Source organism: Ovis canadensis, chromosome 8, assembly GCF_042477335.2.
Source record: "Ovis canadensis isolate MfBH-ARS-UI-01 breed Bighorn chromosome 8, ARS-UI_OviCan_v2, whole genome shotgun sequence".
NCBI lineage: Eukaryota > Metazoa > Chordata > Mammalia > Artiodactyla > Bovidae > Ovis > Ovis canadensis.
The window spans coordinates 87191045-87210540 of record NC_091252.1 but is presented as its reverse complement, the minus strand read 5'-3'; the positions used below and the strand labels follow the sequence as shown (position 1 = coordinate 87210540).

The 19496-nt window shown below is 41.3% G+C and overlaps 1 protein-coding gene and 1 non-coding gene across 3 annotated transcripts in view; both read right to left on the bottom strand.

Annotated features, from left to right (window-relative positions):
• Positions 1 to 271: 271 nt before the first annotated feature.
• PLEKHG1 (pleckstrin homology and RhoGEF domain containing G1) overlaps positions 272 to 19496 on the bottom strand; it is a 253999-nt gene continuing 234774 nt past the window's right edge. For both annotated transcript variants that reach the window (XM_069599309.1, XM_069599310.1), the window contains 3 exons: positions 19031 to 19053; positions 9878 to 11495; positions 272 to 3807 (listed from right to left, as the gene is read on the bottom strand). In XM_069599309.1, the coding sequence (XP_069455410.1) occupies positions 2744 to 3807; positions 9878 to 11495; positions 19031 to 19053 (2705 nt within the window). In that variant the 3' untranslated portion in view covers positions 272 to 2743. The remainder of the gene's footprint in view (positions 3808 to 9877; positions 11496 to 19030; positions 19054 to 19496) is intronic.
• Positions 7921 to 7992, bottom strand: TRNAS-GGA (transfer RNA serine (anticodon GGA)). Its single transcript has one exon. It is a non-coding gene; the product is annotated as a tRNA-Ser (tRNA).

The following is a 19496-nucleotide window of genomic DNA, read 5'->3' as shown; positions in this document are numbered from 1 at the left end:
TGTCGCAGGCTGCTGTTAGATCATCATAATACTTCTTTTCTTCTCTTTTTTTTGGCCACACTGAGAGGCATGTGTGATCTTATTTCTCTGACCAGGGATCAGATCTGTGCCCCACGTGCAGCAGAAGCACGGAGTCCTAGCCACTGATTCACCAGGAAATTCCACCCTGAATTATTTTCTACCCAGTACCTAAGACGAGGCAAACTAGTATAGTAGTATAATTCAGACAAATCTTGATCTTTCTAGAATCAACACACTAATTCACACTGTATTTTGCTTTGTACTTTACAAACTTTATTAAATAATGAGCATTACTAACTTTCATAATCTATATACAGTATTTAAACTGTTTTCCAAGATGCATGGGTTTGGTGTTTTTTGTTTTTTTTTTTTTTTTTTGCACAAAGAACAAAGTAGGTGAAAAGTGAACTTATAAAAACAATTAAATCTTCAGTATAGAGACCTAATAAGAACTTGACATACACTTAAGTACATATAACTCTTTCCCTGCAATTATATACATCCCTACCCCACCTCCCAAAGAAACTATTTTATTTTTTGGAAACTATTTTAAACAAGAGCACTCAATGGATAACTTTGAGGGAAAATATGAACCTGATGATATATGTACACACAGATCTCAAAATCTGCATCCTGGCTGACAGAAGGGGTGTACAGAACTACAGATTTGTCCTAGAACCTAAAGACAACCATACAGACATTTTATACAGTAAGACAGCAGCCTTCGTAGAGCAGGGTGTACTCCTATAGGTAATATCAAAGTCGTGCAACAGGACTGGTGTGGAGAATTGATAATTTCTGAGAGTAAGACACCAGAGTATATGGATAATACAGAATTTGGGTCTTACAAACTAAAAAGCAGAACTGGGAAACTGTTCCTGGGACAAGAAAGTCAGGTAACTTTGCTTTGTAAACACATTTACAAATATATTCAGCAAGTCTGAGAATCCACACTCTGTTACAATGCTTCTCTTTTCTGACACTGCTTCATCTTGAAAACTCATGTTATGTTTAAAGAAAGGCAATGAAAGAAGAAATGTTTCCAGAAAACTGTTCGTCAATATGGACTTTGTTTTATAAGCTGCAAGAAGTACAGTATGGAAAAAGAAGAAATGGGTTATTTTTTTGTTACTTAGAAAAGGAATGCGTTAGGTACCTGTGTATAAGGATGGTCACATTTTATAAGTACAAGAGGCATAGCACTTAAAGAGAAAAAAAGAATTATGCTAAGATGACTCAAATTACTGATTCAAATCAACATCATTGTTTATCTTTAAATGAAAAGCCCAGATCCCATTTCCCTATACAGATTATCATATCTTTTAGGATGAAAACAGAGGGTGGGGAAGGGACCACAGAATGTAGCTAAAATGAGAATGCAAAGGCCACTTTGTGAGAAAATATTCTTTTTTCATTGATTGGAGTCTTCAATAAAATATTTTTAGAAAGCAGCAATAAATCCACTATCATTTTTCTCTTCAGCTTCTTTAATTTTTGTTTCACTTTGTTTTTCTGTTCCCTTCCGCAAAGAGTAGTATCAGTACATAATATCACAATGAACTGCTATTTAAAGGCCGCAATTACAACATGAAAGTAAGATATGACTAGTCAGAACTTAGAGACCAAAGATTCTGCTCTTCTGTATGCCCCCAAACAATGGAAAAAGACTGCCATATTTTGTCTGGATTAGAAAATAAATTTCATGGCCATCAATAAAATCGGCAAGGCTGGGTTCAGGTTATCGGGACGAGCACAAAACTCATGAAAGGACATCTGCACAACTGCTCTGGGAAGACTAGGTTTAAAGAACATTGTTTTAGCTTATAGTTTACTTCCTGTTGATTAAAAACAGGCATAAAAAGTAGTGGAGGTTTCTAGCTGCTCCCTATCCCCAACCGTCACATGATGAGATAATCAAGTTGTACCCAGATGTCAACCCATTTTTTCTAAAAAGTCAATTTGCATTTTCTTGCACTTGGTTTTAAACCATTAAGGGAATCATTCATTTAACCCCATGGAACATAAAATACATGATGAGCAGCACATTCTTCAGGCTTTGTTCAAGAATACAGGTAAGAATTTTTGCTTATAGAAGATTGGTCATATTACATTCTAATTTCCAGTAATTACACACTTTCTGTACTATAATGAACTGATGTAAGGAAGTCAGCATAGAAACCCTAAAATGGGTATCTGGACAATATTCTGATTAGAGATCCCTCATTTAAGGTTTTCTACGGTCTTGTCATGAATTTAACAGAAATGTCACAGGTAAGCATAATCCTTTAAACAGCTTTAGTTTCCTTTCTTTTTCCTTCCTTGTCGCCTCTGAGTCCTAGGATAAAGCTAACTAGTGGCTTCCAGATAATAGGAGAGGATTATTGCATTTCTTAAAGTCTTAGTACTAATTGTCAGGAGAGGGGAGAAAAAAATAGCATGGCCATTAAAATAAAAAAAGAGTCTAAAAATTTTCAAGGAAGATTGACTTACATGAAACATGAAGATCATCAGCATCAGAAAACTGTTACGTGCTGACATTCGCTACAGTACAATCCTGGCTGATCGCCAGCCGTTCCAAAAAATTGTGCTATTAAAGAAAGTACATTTCACGACTCTGGTTATTACAAAGTTGTTTTAATCTGGTGCATACACAACACCTCTCAGAATCTGCAACTCATGATCATAGTAAGAAGTTAATTGAGACAGCCACTCTTAAGAACCTTTAGGCAAAGCTGCTTGAACTAAGACACTGGAATTTTTCCCTTAGAGACTGGACAATATTTTGCTGATTGGGAGATGGCCCCTTCCAGAGATAGTCATTCAGTTTGTCGGGATCATTATATGGCGTCAGATATGGCGAAATCCCAAGTTTGTCACTTACTGGTTTTTTTGGAGTGCATGGACTATTCAAAGAGTAGGAAGTCGTGTGGCTGCAGACGTTATCCGTAAAATCAGCGTCTGTAATCTTTGGGTCAGATTTCCTCCTCCGACTGCGAGACAGGTCTAACTCTGACTCATCTTCTTCTGACTTGATCTCCACATAGTCATCTTCGTCTCCTTCAGTCTCTTTGAAATTGGAAAAATAGTTCTGGGTAGCTATTTGAGCACTTAAAGGTAAATTTCTACTCACTACTAGAACTTTCTGCGAGTCCTGGAGTGTGAGATCTGAGCGTTTCTCAAGGCCCTGTTGACCCGAGTCAGCAATACTTGGCAGCAAGTCCTGGTGACTCTCCCACCTTGCACTTCTGTGTAGAGAGACAGGCTGCTTCTTTGCCACTTCACTAGGGTAGTTGATGGAGTCTGCGGACTTGTTTATCAGGATGGAGGAAGATGACTGGGACCTGTTATAAGGCTGAGATTTAGCACTGATTCCTTTCCGACCCAGAGAGTTGTAAAGATGGCCCTGGAAGGAGTTCTCCTTGTTTGGCTGGCTGACCACCACGCTGTGTCTCTGCACGGAGCCCAGCAGAGGGTCAGAGGTTTGAAGAGAAGGCACGGAGCAAGCTGCGGACAGTTGTCTTGGGGTACTTCTTGTATTGATCTCTAAGGTGGGATATTTTGACTTTAAGTCTTGCTCTGGCCAGGGACAGAAGTCAGCTAACTCTCCGTTACTATAGGTTGAATGCAAAAGCCAGTCCTCGCTACCTTGCTGGGCCTGGGAAGGTGATGCAGAACTGAGGTTGCAGGGGTCTTGAGGGCTGGCCCAGCCATCCTTCTGAGTCTTAAAGGGGGTCTCTCTGAATACAATCTGGTCATACAGTTGGGAATACTCGGCAATCCTGGCACCTGGAAGGCAAGTATTAAAACAATAAATATACACAGAATCATTTCTGCATGTGAAGATTTAAAAACTAAGAACATTCTAATAACATATTTAAAATATTTAAACAGTAGACAGGACTTTAAAGTTTGAGGATGAGAAATCATCAAATGCTAAGCAACACAAATTAAATTAATTAAACTAACACAGTTTAATTAAAAAAAAGCCACCTAAAACTTCATTTAATTTGACCTAATTCTGGATTATTTTATTTCAACAACATGTCTGCAAGGGTTCCCTGTTTGTAATGAAAATTTCTAGTGTTTTTTAAAAGCATGGAATAGTGTCAGTGCTAAAAACAGGCATCATAAAAATAAGAAAGTCAGCACTTAAATCCTGGTCAACAAAAAATAACTCAAGTAGTCATTAAAAGAAGCACATCCACCATGCAATGGCTACTAACCCTGCCTCACCAGGCTTGGCTGCTCTCCGACAACTACTCCCAAAAGAGTATGCTTCTAGCAGCTGTTTCTGTACTTTCTGTTTCCAGGCAGCCCCCTACTGCCACTGTCTGGGCATGTTGACAGGAGGTCCTTACTTCCAGGACTTCAAGACCACACATCCCGACTGACCCACGTCTCCTTTCCCATCATCGAGAAGCAGGCCACTGAAGTTTTCCAAGACAAGTCTTCCAAGTCTTAATGTCTTGGCTTTCAAGACATTAAGAATGAATCATCCTGTACATATAATCCATAATCTAATGCTCTCTAGTACTGGTTACAGGACAGGATTTTACCACTATTTCCATGAAAGCTATTGCCATTTCAGATTAAGCTATGAGGCCACTATCCTCTCTGCTCCACTTCTGAGTGCAGACGTTTCCATTTATCAATTTTTGCTTTTTGGCTCTGCCAGGTGGCTTGTGGGATCTTAGTTCCCTAGCCTGGAGACCAAACCCCTGTTCCCTGAAGTAGAAGCCCAGAGTCTTAACCAGGGAAGTCCCAGAGGACAGACATTTATAAAGACATTAACAGAACCAAGATATGGATAGAGAATTCTCTTGGGCCAGGAATGATTTAGGAGAGCCCAGAGACATCAATTTCAAAAGTTGTCTCCCCCCACCTCCTGGTCCAGGTACCCATATGACCACTGTAGCATCCAAGAATTCCATGAATCCTATAAATCACTCAGACCACATCTAGAAAGTTTCCATGAAAGGAAGCTCTCTATCCTGCATATAAGGACCAGCAAGTGAGAGCATATCTCCTACTTGAAACTATTGCTATTTCTAGTAAATCATTCCTTGAAGTTAAACTAAACATTTAGTTGAGTTCCTGCCATTTCTTTCAAGTTTGTCTTCCATGAGGACAGACAACAAGCTGCTGATATTCAGTGTGCCCTTTAACTGCGACTTCCTCAAAACTACTTGCCCCTTAGGCCCCAGAATCAGGATAAATAGTGTTTATCTTCTCATTCTAGACCCTGCATTTATTCAGATCCTTTAGGCTTTTGAGTCCAAATTCCTTTGAAGGACAGAGATTATTAGCTTAGAATATCTAGTAACAAAAACTTGAACCATTACTCCTTAAAGGGCATAGTAAAGACTCTTGATACCAATTAAGATTTGGCAACCCCTTTAGAGACTGAAAACCTACATGGACTTAGCCATCCTGAAATATACAACGTTTAGTCAACTACGAAACCCAGCCAACGTCAGCTGGAACTTTAGGCCTGTCTTTGGTTAGCAGTCCCATCTGAAAGTTAAGAAGGTTCTTTCTGAGCCATTCTCACCTACACCATGGTTCTGAGCCTGGTGCCACAGCTGAATCAGGAAGGCTCTGTACTTTCACAAGCTTCCAAGAGAATGACAATTTGGGAGAGAGCAGTGAGGGCTAATTAAAAAAATTCAGTTAAACTGCTGCAGCACGAAAATTTAACTCCAAAGCCTTATAAGAACTGTTAGCTCTTGAGTTGTAGAACATCTCAAAAACACCCCAGAAAAATCTCAAACCACGTATTATTCAAAATAGTCGCAGTATTTCTTATGCTTTTTCCTTCTTTATCACTTTCTTCTTCTTCCTTTGCTTAATCAAGTCCTTAATCAATTTACCTCTTAAGACCCTCTATAAGCCCTATCACTTCTATAGATCCTTTTCTAACTTATTTCTCTGAAGTCTTATTTACTAGTATGCACCATAATACTTAGCTGTTGCTTGTGTATGTATATATGCATTCGTGAACACAATCTTGTGTTGCTAGCTGTTTTATCTAGGCTGGTTTATTACTCCATCTACTCTGCCACAGAACAATCCCCACAGAAATCCAAGCATAGTTCTGGATAGAAATTGGTCTCAAGAACTCCTCAATTACTCAGATAATTTTTGGACAGCCTCCATTCATTCTAAATATGTTAAACATAAAGGTGCCTTCCTTAAGACTATACCACTAAGACTGGAAAGGCAGCCAAGAATTCAGGTTTAGCAGGAAAAGGAGAAGCAGAAAGACAGGTGTTAGTAAAATGCTACCTAATATATATGCTACATAACATATATATACAACTCATAATGGGCACAATTTATCTTCAGATAATAGCAAGCTGACCATTTATAAATTTGGAATAAAAAGTATCTCATAAGTAGACAATTTTCTGTGACTGTCTAAGTGTGTGTGTCTTTTTGGTCTCAGTTTGACTTTCTGAGAGAGTCTATAACTTGCCTGATGCTAACAAGAATGTGAGACAAGTTTTCAGAGCAATAGCCTGTCATGAGAGTCCCTTAGTCAGATATATAGGAAATAGCCAGCTCAAGATGACACCTCTAGCCTAGAAAACTTAGAAGTCAGCAGGATCAACATCCTTCCTCTTTCTTAGCATTAAGAGTCCTTATAGACCAAGTACATTATCACTATTCTACAGCCCCAGGTTTATTTCTTTTTTGTAAGTTTAGAAGGGAAAATTTGTGTCATTCTACACAAAAATTTGAAGTAATTCTTATTGATAGAAATATAAAATAGAATATTTTCAAGACAGGATTAAAATAAATGCTTCTGATGTTGCTTGGGTATAGAGAACAAAATGTTATTTTGCTTTTCTTACTTTATACAAGGAGGCAAATTCCTCAAACCTGTATGGAATCTTCTCCCATGTGAAATATCATTAAAAAAAAAAAAAAGTGTGTGTGGGGGGCAGGGAGGGAACCCAAAGCTGCTTTGGTCTCTAAGACTGTCAGGAGGAAGGCCTGATGAGACAAGATGGCCATCACGCTACAACACGCTCCAAAAGGTGGGAGGGACTAGACCTGGTTGGGTGACTTATAGGCGGAAGTGCAGCCCGGCCCGGGGCCTCTAGACCCCGGGTAGAGAGTTCAATAAAGGTGCTGGAGAGTTTCAGCAGGTGAATAGGGCGTTCCTCCTTCCGCACAACACCGAGAGCAAGCTCCTGGCAAAGTGGCAAGGCCCATACGGAGAAGTCTGGAGAATCGGTCCATTCGATTACGATGCCCTGTGCCCAGATAAACAAGAGAGAGAAAAGGAGTCATCATGTCAACTGATTGAAAGCCTGGTGGGCACAGGAAGTGGTCTCGATCCACCCAGATGGAAGAGTCCTCAGGTCTGAGAGGAGGCCGGCCCTAGGGACGTACTCCCGCCAGCCAGCAGGGGGAGACATCACTCTCAGAGGGTGACTCTGGAAAGATCTCTTAGAGAGAACGTTGATGGTAGTCCACCACGTGGAGAAAGGGCCCAGACACAGAGCTGAAAAATAAAAAGATCCTACAGGAGCCCAGGAAGACACCAGTAGGCAAAACAAAAAGAACAAACCCCCCAAAAAGCAAAAGAAAACCCCAAAGGGAAATCTACTTAATATTTAAAAGATGGGTGAAAGTGAAAGTGAAGTCACTCAGTCGTGTCACCAGTAGGCAAAACAAAAAGAACAAACAAACAAACAAACAAAAAAAGCAAAAGCAAACCCCAAAGGGAAATCTACTTAGTATTTAAAAGGTGGTTGAAAGTGAAAGTGAAGGTGCTCAGTCGTGTCCCACTCTTTGTGGCCCCATGGACTGTAGCCTGTAGGCTCCTCCCTCCATGGGATTCTCCAGGCAAGAGTACTGGAGTGGGTTGCCATTTCCTTCTCCAGGGGGATCTTCCCGACCCAGGGATCAAACCTGGGTCTCCTGCATTCCAGGCAGATGCTTTAACCTCTGAGCCACCAGGGAAGCCCTCAAAGGTGGGTAAAAAGAAATATTCATAGTTGTCCTGAGTCCTCATGATTCAGTATTGAGACCTGGCTGCTACCAGGGTTAGAACTTTGTATGGTTAATGGATGGTCCATATTCCAAACAATGTGCCTCAAGCAATTACCTCTTTTTAAAGGACAATGTGCTGGCCTAATCAATCTATCCTCAAGTGAAACCTCACTATTGTATATTTGCTCTCATTCTGAGGTGCCCTAGCCTGGATTCAGTCAGTGGTTGCATTGCCAATATACCACTTATCCTCTAAAACAGTCTGCCTGCAGCTGGAATTCAGTCACTTGTTCTACGTGTAACAACAAACCAGTGTAGCAACACTGGAGTTGGAAAAGGGACGTGAATTAATTCAAGCATGTTATTGCAAAGAGAAAAATATATGCAATCCAGCCTTTATCATATTTGTATAAAGATCACTTTTAACCTTTTTTTTACTTAGAAGGAAGAACAAGTCAAAGAGTTTGTAAAATCCTTCAGATAACATTTCCAGGGCCTAACATCCCTAAATGTTAAGAAATCTTACTGTGCGATAATTCTTAAACATTCCCAAACTTAAAAAATTTTTTTCCCTACAGATTCTGGTCATGCAACTTGTTGAGTTCACTTAGGACTCTGATACCTGCTTCTTATTCTCTGGTTCCCACCTGAGAAAGCAGTCGCAAAGATAGGAAGTCAGTGGCATCAAGCTGGCCAGATGAGCCATGTTTCCATCAAGCTAATTAACAAGACATGCCCAGATAATGAGCCATCTGGTTTTTACTTCTAATTGGAGAACTGTCTTCTCTCATTTGATAGAGAGGCAATTCTTAGTCAGAAGATCTAGGGCAGGGATTCCTAAAATAGGATGGAAAGTCTGCAGTTTACAAAACTCAGATTCCTGAGCCTAACCCCAGAAATCTCTCTGAATCTGGAGGGGAAAAACTCCTCAGGTGACAGCACCCTCAGGTTTTTTTCTTTCCATGACAATCCTGTGCTTTATTCACATAGATGCCTGGGTTCCACCGAGAACCTTGTGTAATTTAGCCAGGGGATATGCATATTTTTTCCCATGTCCTGAGGCGTGCAGGATTTTAGTTCCCCGACCAGGGATTGAATTTGGGACCCTGTGGTTAAGAGTGTCAAGTCCTAATCACAGGACCACCAGGGAATTCCCTGTACTTCTTTATAATAGAGAAAAAGTCAAGCATGATTATCTCATTCTTTCAACCCTAATGGTACCGATATCACACCTGTGATCCTGGTTTAGTTCTGACTCCAAAGGAGGCTTGACTAAAAGAATTAAATTCCTTGGAAGCATACCTGAGAATACCAAATGACATAGTATCAAATGGATTATAGCAGCTATTAAAAAAAGAAAAAGTAACACATGGAAACAGCTGGGTTAGTATGAACAGTTAAAAAAAAAAACTGCAGAAGGGACTCCTTTTTGTCTTTGTTAGGATGAGTAGGCATTATTGTTGGGATTCTGGAGCAAATAGCAATCCTATTCCATGTGTGTCCAAACCTTAAACTCTTCACTCTGCTACCCAGCTACTCCTTCTAACACACTGATGCACAGGGGAAAAGCTCTAGATGCCACCAGTGAAACTGAAGGCTGTTTTTCAACCTTAGATTAAATTAGAGAAAGCCGCTTCAAACAGTATATCTGGAGTGATGACGTCACAGACACCAGGAAACCCTCCAGACCCACTGGTGTGATGGGGTGGGTGCTTGTCTGCGCGTCAGTGAGCCTGTGGTCTCGCTGTGGGAATGAACATTAGGGTGGCAGCATCCTCACAGCGCTAGGGGCATTTAGAACCTGAGCGCGCCTCTCTGCCGGTCCTCAGAAAGAGAAGGGCTGCTTGGCACCTACCGATGGCAGGCCCGCCCTGCCTCTTCTCTTCCAGGATGGCTGCCAGGTCCTTGGGCGTGGGCTTCTGCAGCTGGCTACTGAGCGTCTGTTCCAGCTCCGGGCTTTTCACCTTTAGCAGCTGATTTGCCTTCTTGATCTTCTGACTGTACTGCCTGGCCATCAGGAAAACCCTGCTCCTGGTCTTGTCTACATTGTCCATCCCGGGCTCAGGGTTCTCTAGGTCCACTGGGGACAGGCTGCCGCCGGCCACATCATAGGGACTCTCTGCGGGCGGCAGGTCACTGGCCAGCGACAGCCGGTGGAGACTCAGGCAGGAGCTGTCTTTGGCGGCCGGGGCTCGGTCCAGGGCACAGGGGGCCGGCCTGGGCCTGTCTCCGGGAGGCGCGAGGAGAGCCTGGCCCGCAGGCAGCGAGAGCTGTGAGCGTGCGCTCAGCTCCGGGGCGCTGCCCGCCAGTGGCCGCTCCTGCACGTCATCTTTGCTAACCGGAAACGCGGCCAGGAGCCGGTCTCTGGCTTTGACTTCGTTTTTCTTGATGTAATTTTCCAAGTCATTCCAGATTTCATCTACTTCTTCAGACAGTTTATCGGAGATGGACCGATCTGCTAGGGCCAAGTTGCAGCCGAAGGAGTTATAGAGCAAACTCAGATAATCGTTATCGGAGGGGCCTGGCGGGTAGGGCGCCTCGTCCTCGCTGAACTGGAGGCTGTCCTGGGAAGCAGAGGCCCGCAGACTATCACAGCACCCCAAGTCGGCCTCCAAGCCCAGGAAGGTGCTCCTTGCAGGACGCTTTGGGCTGCTGCCCCTGAAGTCCCGGGAGGGCGCCTCCGGGAGTGCAATGATGTCATAGACATTCTCCTCCATCACTTGGAGGTCGGGCACGCTTTGATTCCAGGCCTCCCCGGCCGGGAAGGCTCCATCTCTCCTGGGGTGCGATGCACTCTCCTCCTCAGGTCCCGCTGGCCTCTTGGAGAAGGCCAGCTCGGGGGTGCTCTTGGGGCGAACAGAGTCCCTGACTGGTTTGTGGGGAGTGACTTCAGCGTCTTCGCGTTTAGCAACCATCAGTTTCAAGTCCTCATAACTTATGTTGTCATAGACATGGTCTATGTCATCTATAGTCAACTCTATAGAGGACCCGTAGGGAGTTGTCCCGTCCTGCCCCTCTGTTTTAGGGTCACCCTGCAGTTCCCTTTGGGAGCTGTACTGAGAACCACCACTGTCCCTAGTCCTTATGTCAGGGGGACACGTGTTGCTCTCGCCAGCACTGCTGGCCCGCCGCACAATCCTGTGGCCGGAGCTGGGGGTCTCTGCGGACTCGATTTGCCCCATGTGCCAGCTGCAAGGTCGACTAGAAGTGCCATCTTCACACAGCTGGGCTGAGTTCAGATCCGAGGAGGAGAAGGATGGCAGGAACATCTGGTAGTCATCTTCATCCTCCTCGTTCTGTGGCCTTCGGCTGGGAAACAGGGCTTGGCGGATCTGGTGGTCGGTCCAGATGTTTCGGACGGCCCCACCTCCACGAAGCACACTCAGGATGGTAGAACTGCTTGGCTGACTGTTCCGCTGGGCAGGAGAGGGCCCTGCTGAAGTCAACTGTGGAGACCCTTCCTCTCTGGAAACCTGAGGAGAAGAGAAACATAACCGAATGAATTACACCCTACAGGCCATGTAATTCAGAATATTCTCCTATATTTACACATTGTCTTTCCCCCTACACGTGATACTCTTAAAGAAAATCATCAGGACACTTGGTTGATTTTTAACTGAATTGAAAGCATATCGGATATTTTGCAGTAGGGGCAGAAAGGACAGGAACTGATGTTTACTGAGAAATAGGCTCAGCTATTTGAAGATGTTCTCCAAACTGCATGTTCATAATCACTCTTTGAAGTGGATATGATTGTACCAGTTTCAGTGGTAAAGAATCCGCCTGCAGTGCAGGAGTTGCAGGTTTGATCCCTGGGTCGGGAAGATTCTCTGGAGCAGGGCATGGCAACCCACTCCAGTATTCTTGCCTGGAGGATCCCATGGACCGAGGAGCCTGTGGGCTACAGTCTATAGCGCTGCAAAGAGTTGGACATGACTGAAGCAATGTAGCAAACAGGCATGCGTGTACCATTTTCACAGTAAGCACATTTAGGCTCTTAGGGTTCAGTAACTTAACTCTCCCTCGTCAGTGGAAAGGCTAGGATGCAAACCCAGGTCACCTCACCCCACTGCAGGGAATCAGCTAAATACAGAAAGCTGTCAGATACTTCAAATCATTTTGATATGCTCTTGGAAAATAATATTATACTAATGAACATATATAGGTGTCAAGGGCCACGGTATCTGGTTTATTTTTGGGGCTTGATCCTTAGCAGTCTCATCCTGGTTACTGGTGTACCAGAAACACCCCTGTTAGTGATCTGACTATGCCCTCTGAGAGTTTCTTTTAAATCTCTGAAACTGCATGACCCTGACTTGCACTGCCTTGGTTTATAGATTCTAGGCAAAAGAGCCTTTGTTTCAGGAAGTTAATTTAATCCACTGTTGAACTAATGAAATTCTTACTTTCTTTCAGAATACATTTAATTAATATTTAGATGCCTGTTAGGAAGTAAATACAAGTGACACTAGTGACTTTTAATTAGAGAGAACAATGGGTCTCTGATAACTTGGAACCCTTCCTGATGGAGCCCAACTGTGCAGGCAGGGAGTGGATTGCCCTCTGATATCCTCTGTGGGTATTGGGATTAGCTTCAAAGAGTTGAAAGGGTTAGGATAGGTTCAACCTAATTATTACCAGGGACATATTTTCTGGTCAAAACACTAGCATAACCTATTGGAAATGTCAAATTAACAAGAACTTTTCATCACTGATCAATGAAACTGGGATACCTATTACTTTGGAACTCAGTTCAGTTCAGTTGCTCAGTAGTGTCTGACTCTTTGCAACTCCATGGACTGCAGCATGCCAGGCTTCCCTGTCCTTCACCAACTCTCGGAGCTTACTCAAACTCATGTCCATTGAATTGGTGATGTCATCCAACCATCTCATCCTCTGTCATCCCCTTCTCTTCCTGCCCTCAATCTTTCCCAGCATCAGGGTCTTTTCCAATGAGTCAGTTCTTCGCATCAGTTGACCAAAGTATTGGAGCTTCAGCTTCACCATCAGTCCTTCCAATGAACATTAAGGACTGATTTCCTTTAGGATAGACTGGTTGGATCTCCTTGCTGTCCAAGGGACTCTCAAGAGTCTTCTCCAACACCACAGTTCAAAAGCATCAATTCTTTGGTGCTCAGCTTTCTTCCCAGTCCAACTATCACATTCATACACGACTACTGGAAACCATAGCTTTGAGTAGACGGACCTTTGTTGACAAAGTCATGCCTCTGCTTTTTAATATGCCATTTAGGTTGGTAATAGCTTTTCTTCCAAAGAACAAGTGTCTTTTAATTTCATGGCTGCCATCACCATCTGCAGTGATTTTGGAGCCCCCCCCAAATAAAGTCTGTCACTGTTTCCCCATCTATTTGCCATGAAGTGATGGGACCAAATGCCATGATCTTAGTTTTCTGAATGTTGAGTTTTAAGCCAACTTTTTCACTCTCCTCTTTTACTTTCATCAAGAGTCTCTTTAGTTCTTCTTTGCTTTCTGCCATAAGGGTGATGTCATCTGCATATCTGAAGTTATTGATATTTCTCCTGGAAATCTTGATTCCAGCTTGTGCTTCATCCAGCCTGGCATTTTGCATGATGTACTCTGCATATAAGTTAAATAGCAGGGTGACAATATCTAGCCTCGATGTACTCCTTTCCCGACTGGAACCACTCTGTTGTTCTATGTCCAATTCAGCTGTTGCTTCTTAACCTGCATACAGATTTCTCAGGAGGCAAGTCAGGTGGTCTGGTATTCCCATCTCTTGAAGACTTTTCCAGTTTGTTGTGATCCACACAGTCACAGGCTTGGGCATAGTCAATAAAGCAGTAGTAGATGTTTTTCTGGAACTCTCTTGCTTTTTTGATGATCCAGTGGATGCTGGCAATTTGATCTCTGGGTCCTCTGATGGGATAAATCCAGCTTGAACATCTAGAAGTTCACAGTTCATGTACTGTTGAAGCCTGGCTTGAAGAATTTTGAGCATTACTTTGCTAGCGTGTGAGATGAGTGCAATTTCATTGGGATTGGAATGAAAACTGACCTTTTCCTGTCCTGTGGCCACTGCTGAGTTTTTCAAATTTGCTGGCATATTGAGTGCAGCACTTTCACAACATCATCTTTAAGGATTTGATAGCTCAACTGGAATTCTATCACCTCCAATAACTTTGTTAGTAGTGATGCTTCCTAAGGCCCACTTGACTTCCCATTCCAGGATGTCTGGCTCTAGGTGAGTGATCACACCATCGTGGTTATCTGGGTCATGAAGATCTTTTTTGTATGATTCTGTGTATTCTTGCCACCTCTTCTAGTATCTTCTGCTTCTATTAGGTCCATACCATTTCTGTCCTCTATTGTGCCCATCTTTGCATGAAATGTTCCCTTGGTATCTCTAATTTTCTTGAAGAGATCTCTAGTCTTTCCCATTCTATTCTTTTCCTCTATTTCTTTGCACTGATTGCTGAGGAAGGCTTTCTTATCTCTCCTTGCTATTCTTTGGAACTCTGCATTCAGATGCTTATATCTTTCCTTTTCTCCTTTGTCTTTTCACTTCTCTTTTCTCAGCTATTTGTAAGTCCTCCTCAGACAACCATTTTGCTTTTTTGCATTCCTTTTTCTTGGGGATGGTCTCTATCACTGCCTCCTGTACAATGTCATGAACCTCCATCCATAGTTCTTCAGGCACTCTGTCTACCAGATCTAATCCCTTGAATCTATTTGTCACTTTCACTGTATAACAGTAATGGATTTGATTTAGGTAATACCTGAATGGTCTAGTGGTTTTCCCTACCTTCATCAATTTAAGTCTGAATTTTGTAATATGGAGTTCATGATCTGAGCCACAGACAGCTCCTAGTCTTGTTTTTGCTGACTGTATGGAGCTTCTCCATCTTTGGCTGCAAAGAATTAAATCAATCTGGTTTCGGTATTGACCATCTGGTGATGTCTATGTGCAGAGTCTTCTTTTGTGTTGCTGGAAGAGGGTATTTACTATGACCAGTGCATTCTCTTGGCAAAACTCTGTTAGCCTTTGACGTGCTTCGTTTTGTACTCCAAGGCCAAATTTGCCTGTTACTCCAGGTATATCTTGACTTCCGACTTTTGCATTCCAGTCTCTATAATGTAAAGGACATCTTTTTTGGGTGTTAGTTCTAGAAGGTTTTGTGGGTCTTCATAGAACTGTTCAGCTTCAGCTTCTTCAGCATTACTGCTTGGAACACAGACTTGGATTACTGTGATATTGAATGACTTGCCTTGGAAATGAACAGAGACCATTTTGTCATTTTTGAGATTGCATCCAAATACTTCATTTCGGACTCTTTTGTTGACCATGATGGCTACTCCATTTCTTCTAAGGTATTTTTGCCCACAGTAGTAGATATAGTGGTCATCTGAGTTAAATTCATCTGTTTCAGTCCATTTTAGTTCACTGATTGCTAAAATGTTGATATTCACTTTTGCCACCTCCTGTTTGACAATTTCGAATATGCCTTGATTCATGGACCTAACATTTCAGGTTCCTATGCGATACTGCACTTTACAGCATCGGACTTTACTTCCGTCACCAGTCACATCCACAACTGGGTGGTTTTTTTTTTTTTTTTTTTTGCTTTGGCTCCATCTCTTCATTCTTTCTGGAGTTATTTCTCCACTGATCTCCAGTAGCATATTGGGCACCTACTGACCTGGGGACTTCATCTTTCAGTGTCCTATCTTTTTGCCTTTTCATTCTGTTCATGGAGTTCTCAAGACAAGAATATTAATGTGGTTTGCCATTCCCTTCTCCAGTGGACCCCATTTTATCAGAATTGTCCACCATGACCTGTCCATCTTGGGTGGCCCTACACGGCATGGCTTATAGTTTCATTGAGTTAGACAAGGGTCCATGTGATCAGTTTGGTTAATTTTCGGTGATTGTGGTTTTCATCCTTTCTGCCCTCTGATGGATAAGGATAAGAGGCTTATGGAAGCTTGGAATATCCACCTACTAATATTCTATCTGCCTATGGAAGCTTGGAGTATCCACCTACTAATATTCTGTCTGCCTATGGAAGCTTGGAGTATCCACCTACTAATATTCTGTCTGCCTATGGAAGCTTGGAGTATCCACGTACTAATATGTCTGTCTGCCTACCGACCTGCCTGTCTGCCTATCAGGGAGGGCAAGAATAAAATTTTATCTTGAATGTTATTTTTCTATTAAAGATTTAACAATAAAAAGTCTTATTAGTCATTTAATCCTTTGTTCACTTGTTTTTTAAATAGTAAAACTGTGGCCACTTGAGGACTAGGAATAGACAAATACAAGCACACATGGATATGTATACATACACAAATACATCAATCGTGTTATATTTATGCCTTTTTTTTTTTTCCTTGCCCTTTAATCTCTCTCTCTTCTCCTCTTACTCAGACAGCACTGGTAATATATAGGCACCCAGGAACTATATTTTATTTAAAAAGTGTCAGTATTACCTAGTTAAATCATGACAAAATATTGTGGAATTGTAACAAAACAATTTTGTGAACAGCCAGAAGTAATACCTTCTTAAAGTCTTTCATTCCAAAAAATTTCCAGAAATTTTAGAAATTTAGTAAACCTGAATGGTTAATATCAAAGTATATTTTCAAGGTAACTACACTTGAAGTTAGGAATATGGTGGAATGTGAAATTTTATTTCAAATAAATCGTCAGGAGACTGGAAGGAGCTCTTAGATTAAGAAACAATCATAGAAAGACAAATATCATATGATATCACTTATGTGTGGAATCTTAAAAAAATGATACTGAAGAACTTATTTACAAAACTGAAATAGACTCAGGGACTTAGAAAACGAGCTTATGGTTACCAAGGGGGAAGAGGGGGAGGGATAAATTAGTAGTTTGGGATTAAAACATACAGACTGCCATATAGAAAATAGCTAACCATCCAGGACCTACTGTATAGCACAGGGAACTATACTCGGTGTCTTATCATAACTTGTAATGGAAGAGAAGATAAAAAGAGAATATATATGAAGAATTTGAAAAAGAACAGATACATGTAAATGTATAACTGAATCACTTTGTTATATACCTGAAACTAACAAAACATTGTTCATATACTATTCTACAATATAAAATAAAAATTAAAAGGAGAGTATGTATATATACATATATATGCATAACTGAATCACATTGTTCTACATTGGAAACTAAACTTTGTAAATCAACTATATTTCAGTAAAAATTGAAAAGCTAGGGAATGAGAAAAACACCTATAAGCATCAAATTAAAAAAATAAATAACTCATTAATAAAGCACACAAAAAAGGAAGAATCAGTATAGGGACTTGACATAACATAGAAGCAGGTAGCGTAGGTCCTGCATGATGAGCATTCCCCTTCCCATTTTTCCACATTCTCAGCATTATAGCTATTTAGCAATAAGATAACAGCCATAATTTTGGGAGCACTTGATTTGGGTCCAGTACTGTACTAATCACATTTTAAAAAAAACATGCGACATTTAATCTTTATAACAATTCTGTAAGTTAGGAAACGAAGTCTTGGTAAGGTTTAACAACCTGCCTATAGTCACACAGCTTACAAGTGGCAGAAATGGATTTGTATCCATGTTTTAATCCTTAGTTTACATATGAGCTAAATCTCTTTCCTTCTCTACACACACACACACACACACACACACACACACACACACAGAGCTTTGGAATGCATATTCTGTATATATTCTGGGAGAAAGGTTAATCTCTTTATCTCTTGAGTCTCTTTCTGCATTTAGTATACATTTTTGTTAGGAGCTGGAATTTTACCACTAAGAAAAAAGCACATTGGTGCTTTATTTCTTTCTTGTCTTCAGGTTTCATAAGGTTTAGTTAGTTCCCATATGGAGACTTGGTTTGATCATTATCATGAAAAGTTTCCAAGAAGCTCCTGAGATTGTATCTTAGGAGTAATCGAGCGATTCCTCCACCTGGTACTAAGCCAGGCTTGCTCTGTGATCATAGTTTGGCTGCTCTCGCAAAGCCACCTTCTGTTTGCTTATGAAAACAAAGTACATTTAAAAAACATTAAAATCTCTTATGTCATATTTCAGGACAGTGATTCAATTCATGTTAATAAATTTTCAAAAGTTTCCAAACAGAAATATGCACCACCTGAAAAAAACCCACCTGCCCCAATTTTAAGCAAATCATTTAAAGATAAAAACTATTGATTTTTAGATGTTTAGACAACCTGACTGGAAGATCCATCATTTATTAACATGATCCCTCTGGCCCTGTGCCAAGGAGAGGGCAAAGCGGAGCTGTGGGGGAGATGTTCACTGCCACACCGTTACAGAACACAAAGCAAGAAGCCAAGATCAGTTCTCTAAGGATTGTTAGTTAAGCCAATCTATCAGCAGGCATTTTGGACATGGCTTACTCTGGTCAGGATACAATATTTATTGTTCATAGGTAATAAATATGAATATACATCTTCCAATAAAACATGCCATTTTTATTCGCCCTTCTCCTAACCTTTCATTGGAGGAAGAAAAATCAAAACTTGATCTAGTGAAGTGTTATTATACCACATATGATCACACCTCTCACACCAGCAGCAGGACTGCATTCTTAGAAGGGGATGTTTGTGATTGAAGGTTGATGCCTTGAAAAAGGAGCAAATACTCGGATGCAAGAACCTTGGTCTTACATGCACACAGGCACACAGCCACATGGAGTGGGCCACAGCCTGTGCTGGTGTTACATCCTAAGGTATCTTTACAGCTTCTGAGCAGAGAGGTAGGGCAGAAAGATGAAGAGATCATCGCCTTGGTTCTGAGAGATGAAGCTGGGGGTGGGGAGGTGGGGGGAGGGTTGAGAAGGAAGAGGCCTAACTTAAATCTACTTCAACATGTAACTGTTAACACTTGGAAGATAAACTGGAGGTTAGATTTTTAAGGAGAAGATAGGTAGGTATAAAGGCTGCCTAAAGTAAACATTTCAAAATAAGGAATATAGTAACACTTACCTTTTGAATGTCTTGTACTGTTTCTGAAAAAGAAAAGATTCAAAACATTTTGAAGTTTGAGGATTAAAAATGTATCTCATACATAGCTAAGCACTGATATTTTATAGAACTTTTAAACTTATTGTTAATCACTGAAACCCAAGAGTTTCAAGGCTCTTTTGACCTGATTTTCAGAAAATACCACTCAGTTACCCAAGTTACATATCCTGTACTATAACAACTTGACATACATCTGAGTGTTAAGTACCTTCCTTAATCCCTGAGAGAGCAATGGACTAATTCATATTAAGTTTCAAAAGCTTTCTCTAGAAATATATATAACCTGAAAGAAATACACATGAAAATCATTTAAACATAAGATTATACTCGTTAATTTTAAACATTTTATCGGTTGTAACAGAAAGGTATAGCATTGATCAAAAGGGTCACCTTGGCTCTGTGCTGAGGATGGTGCAGTTGTGGGGGG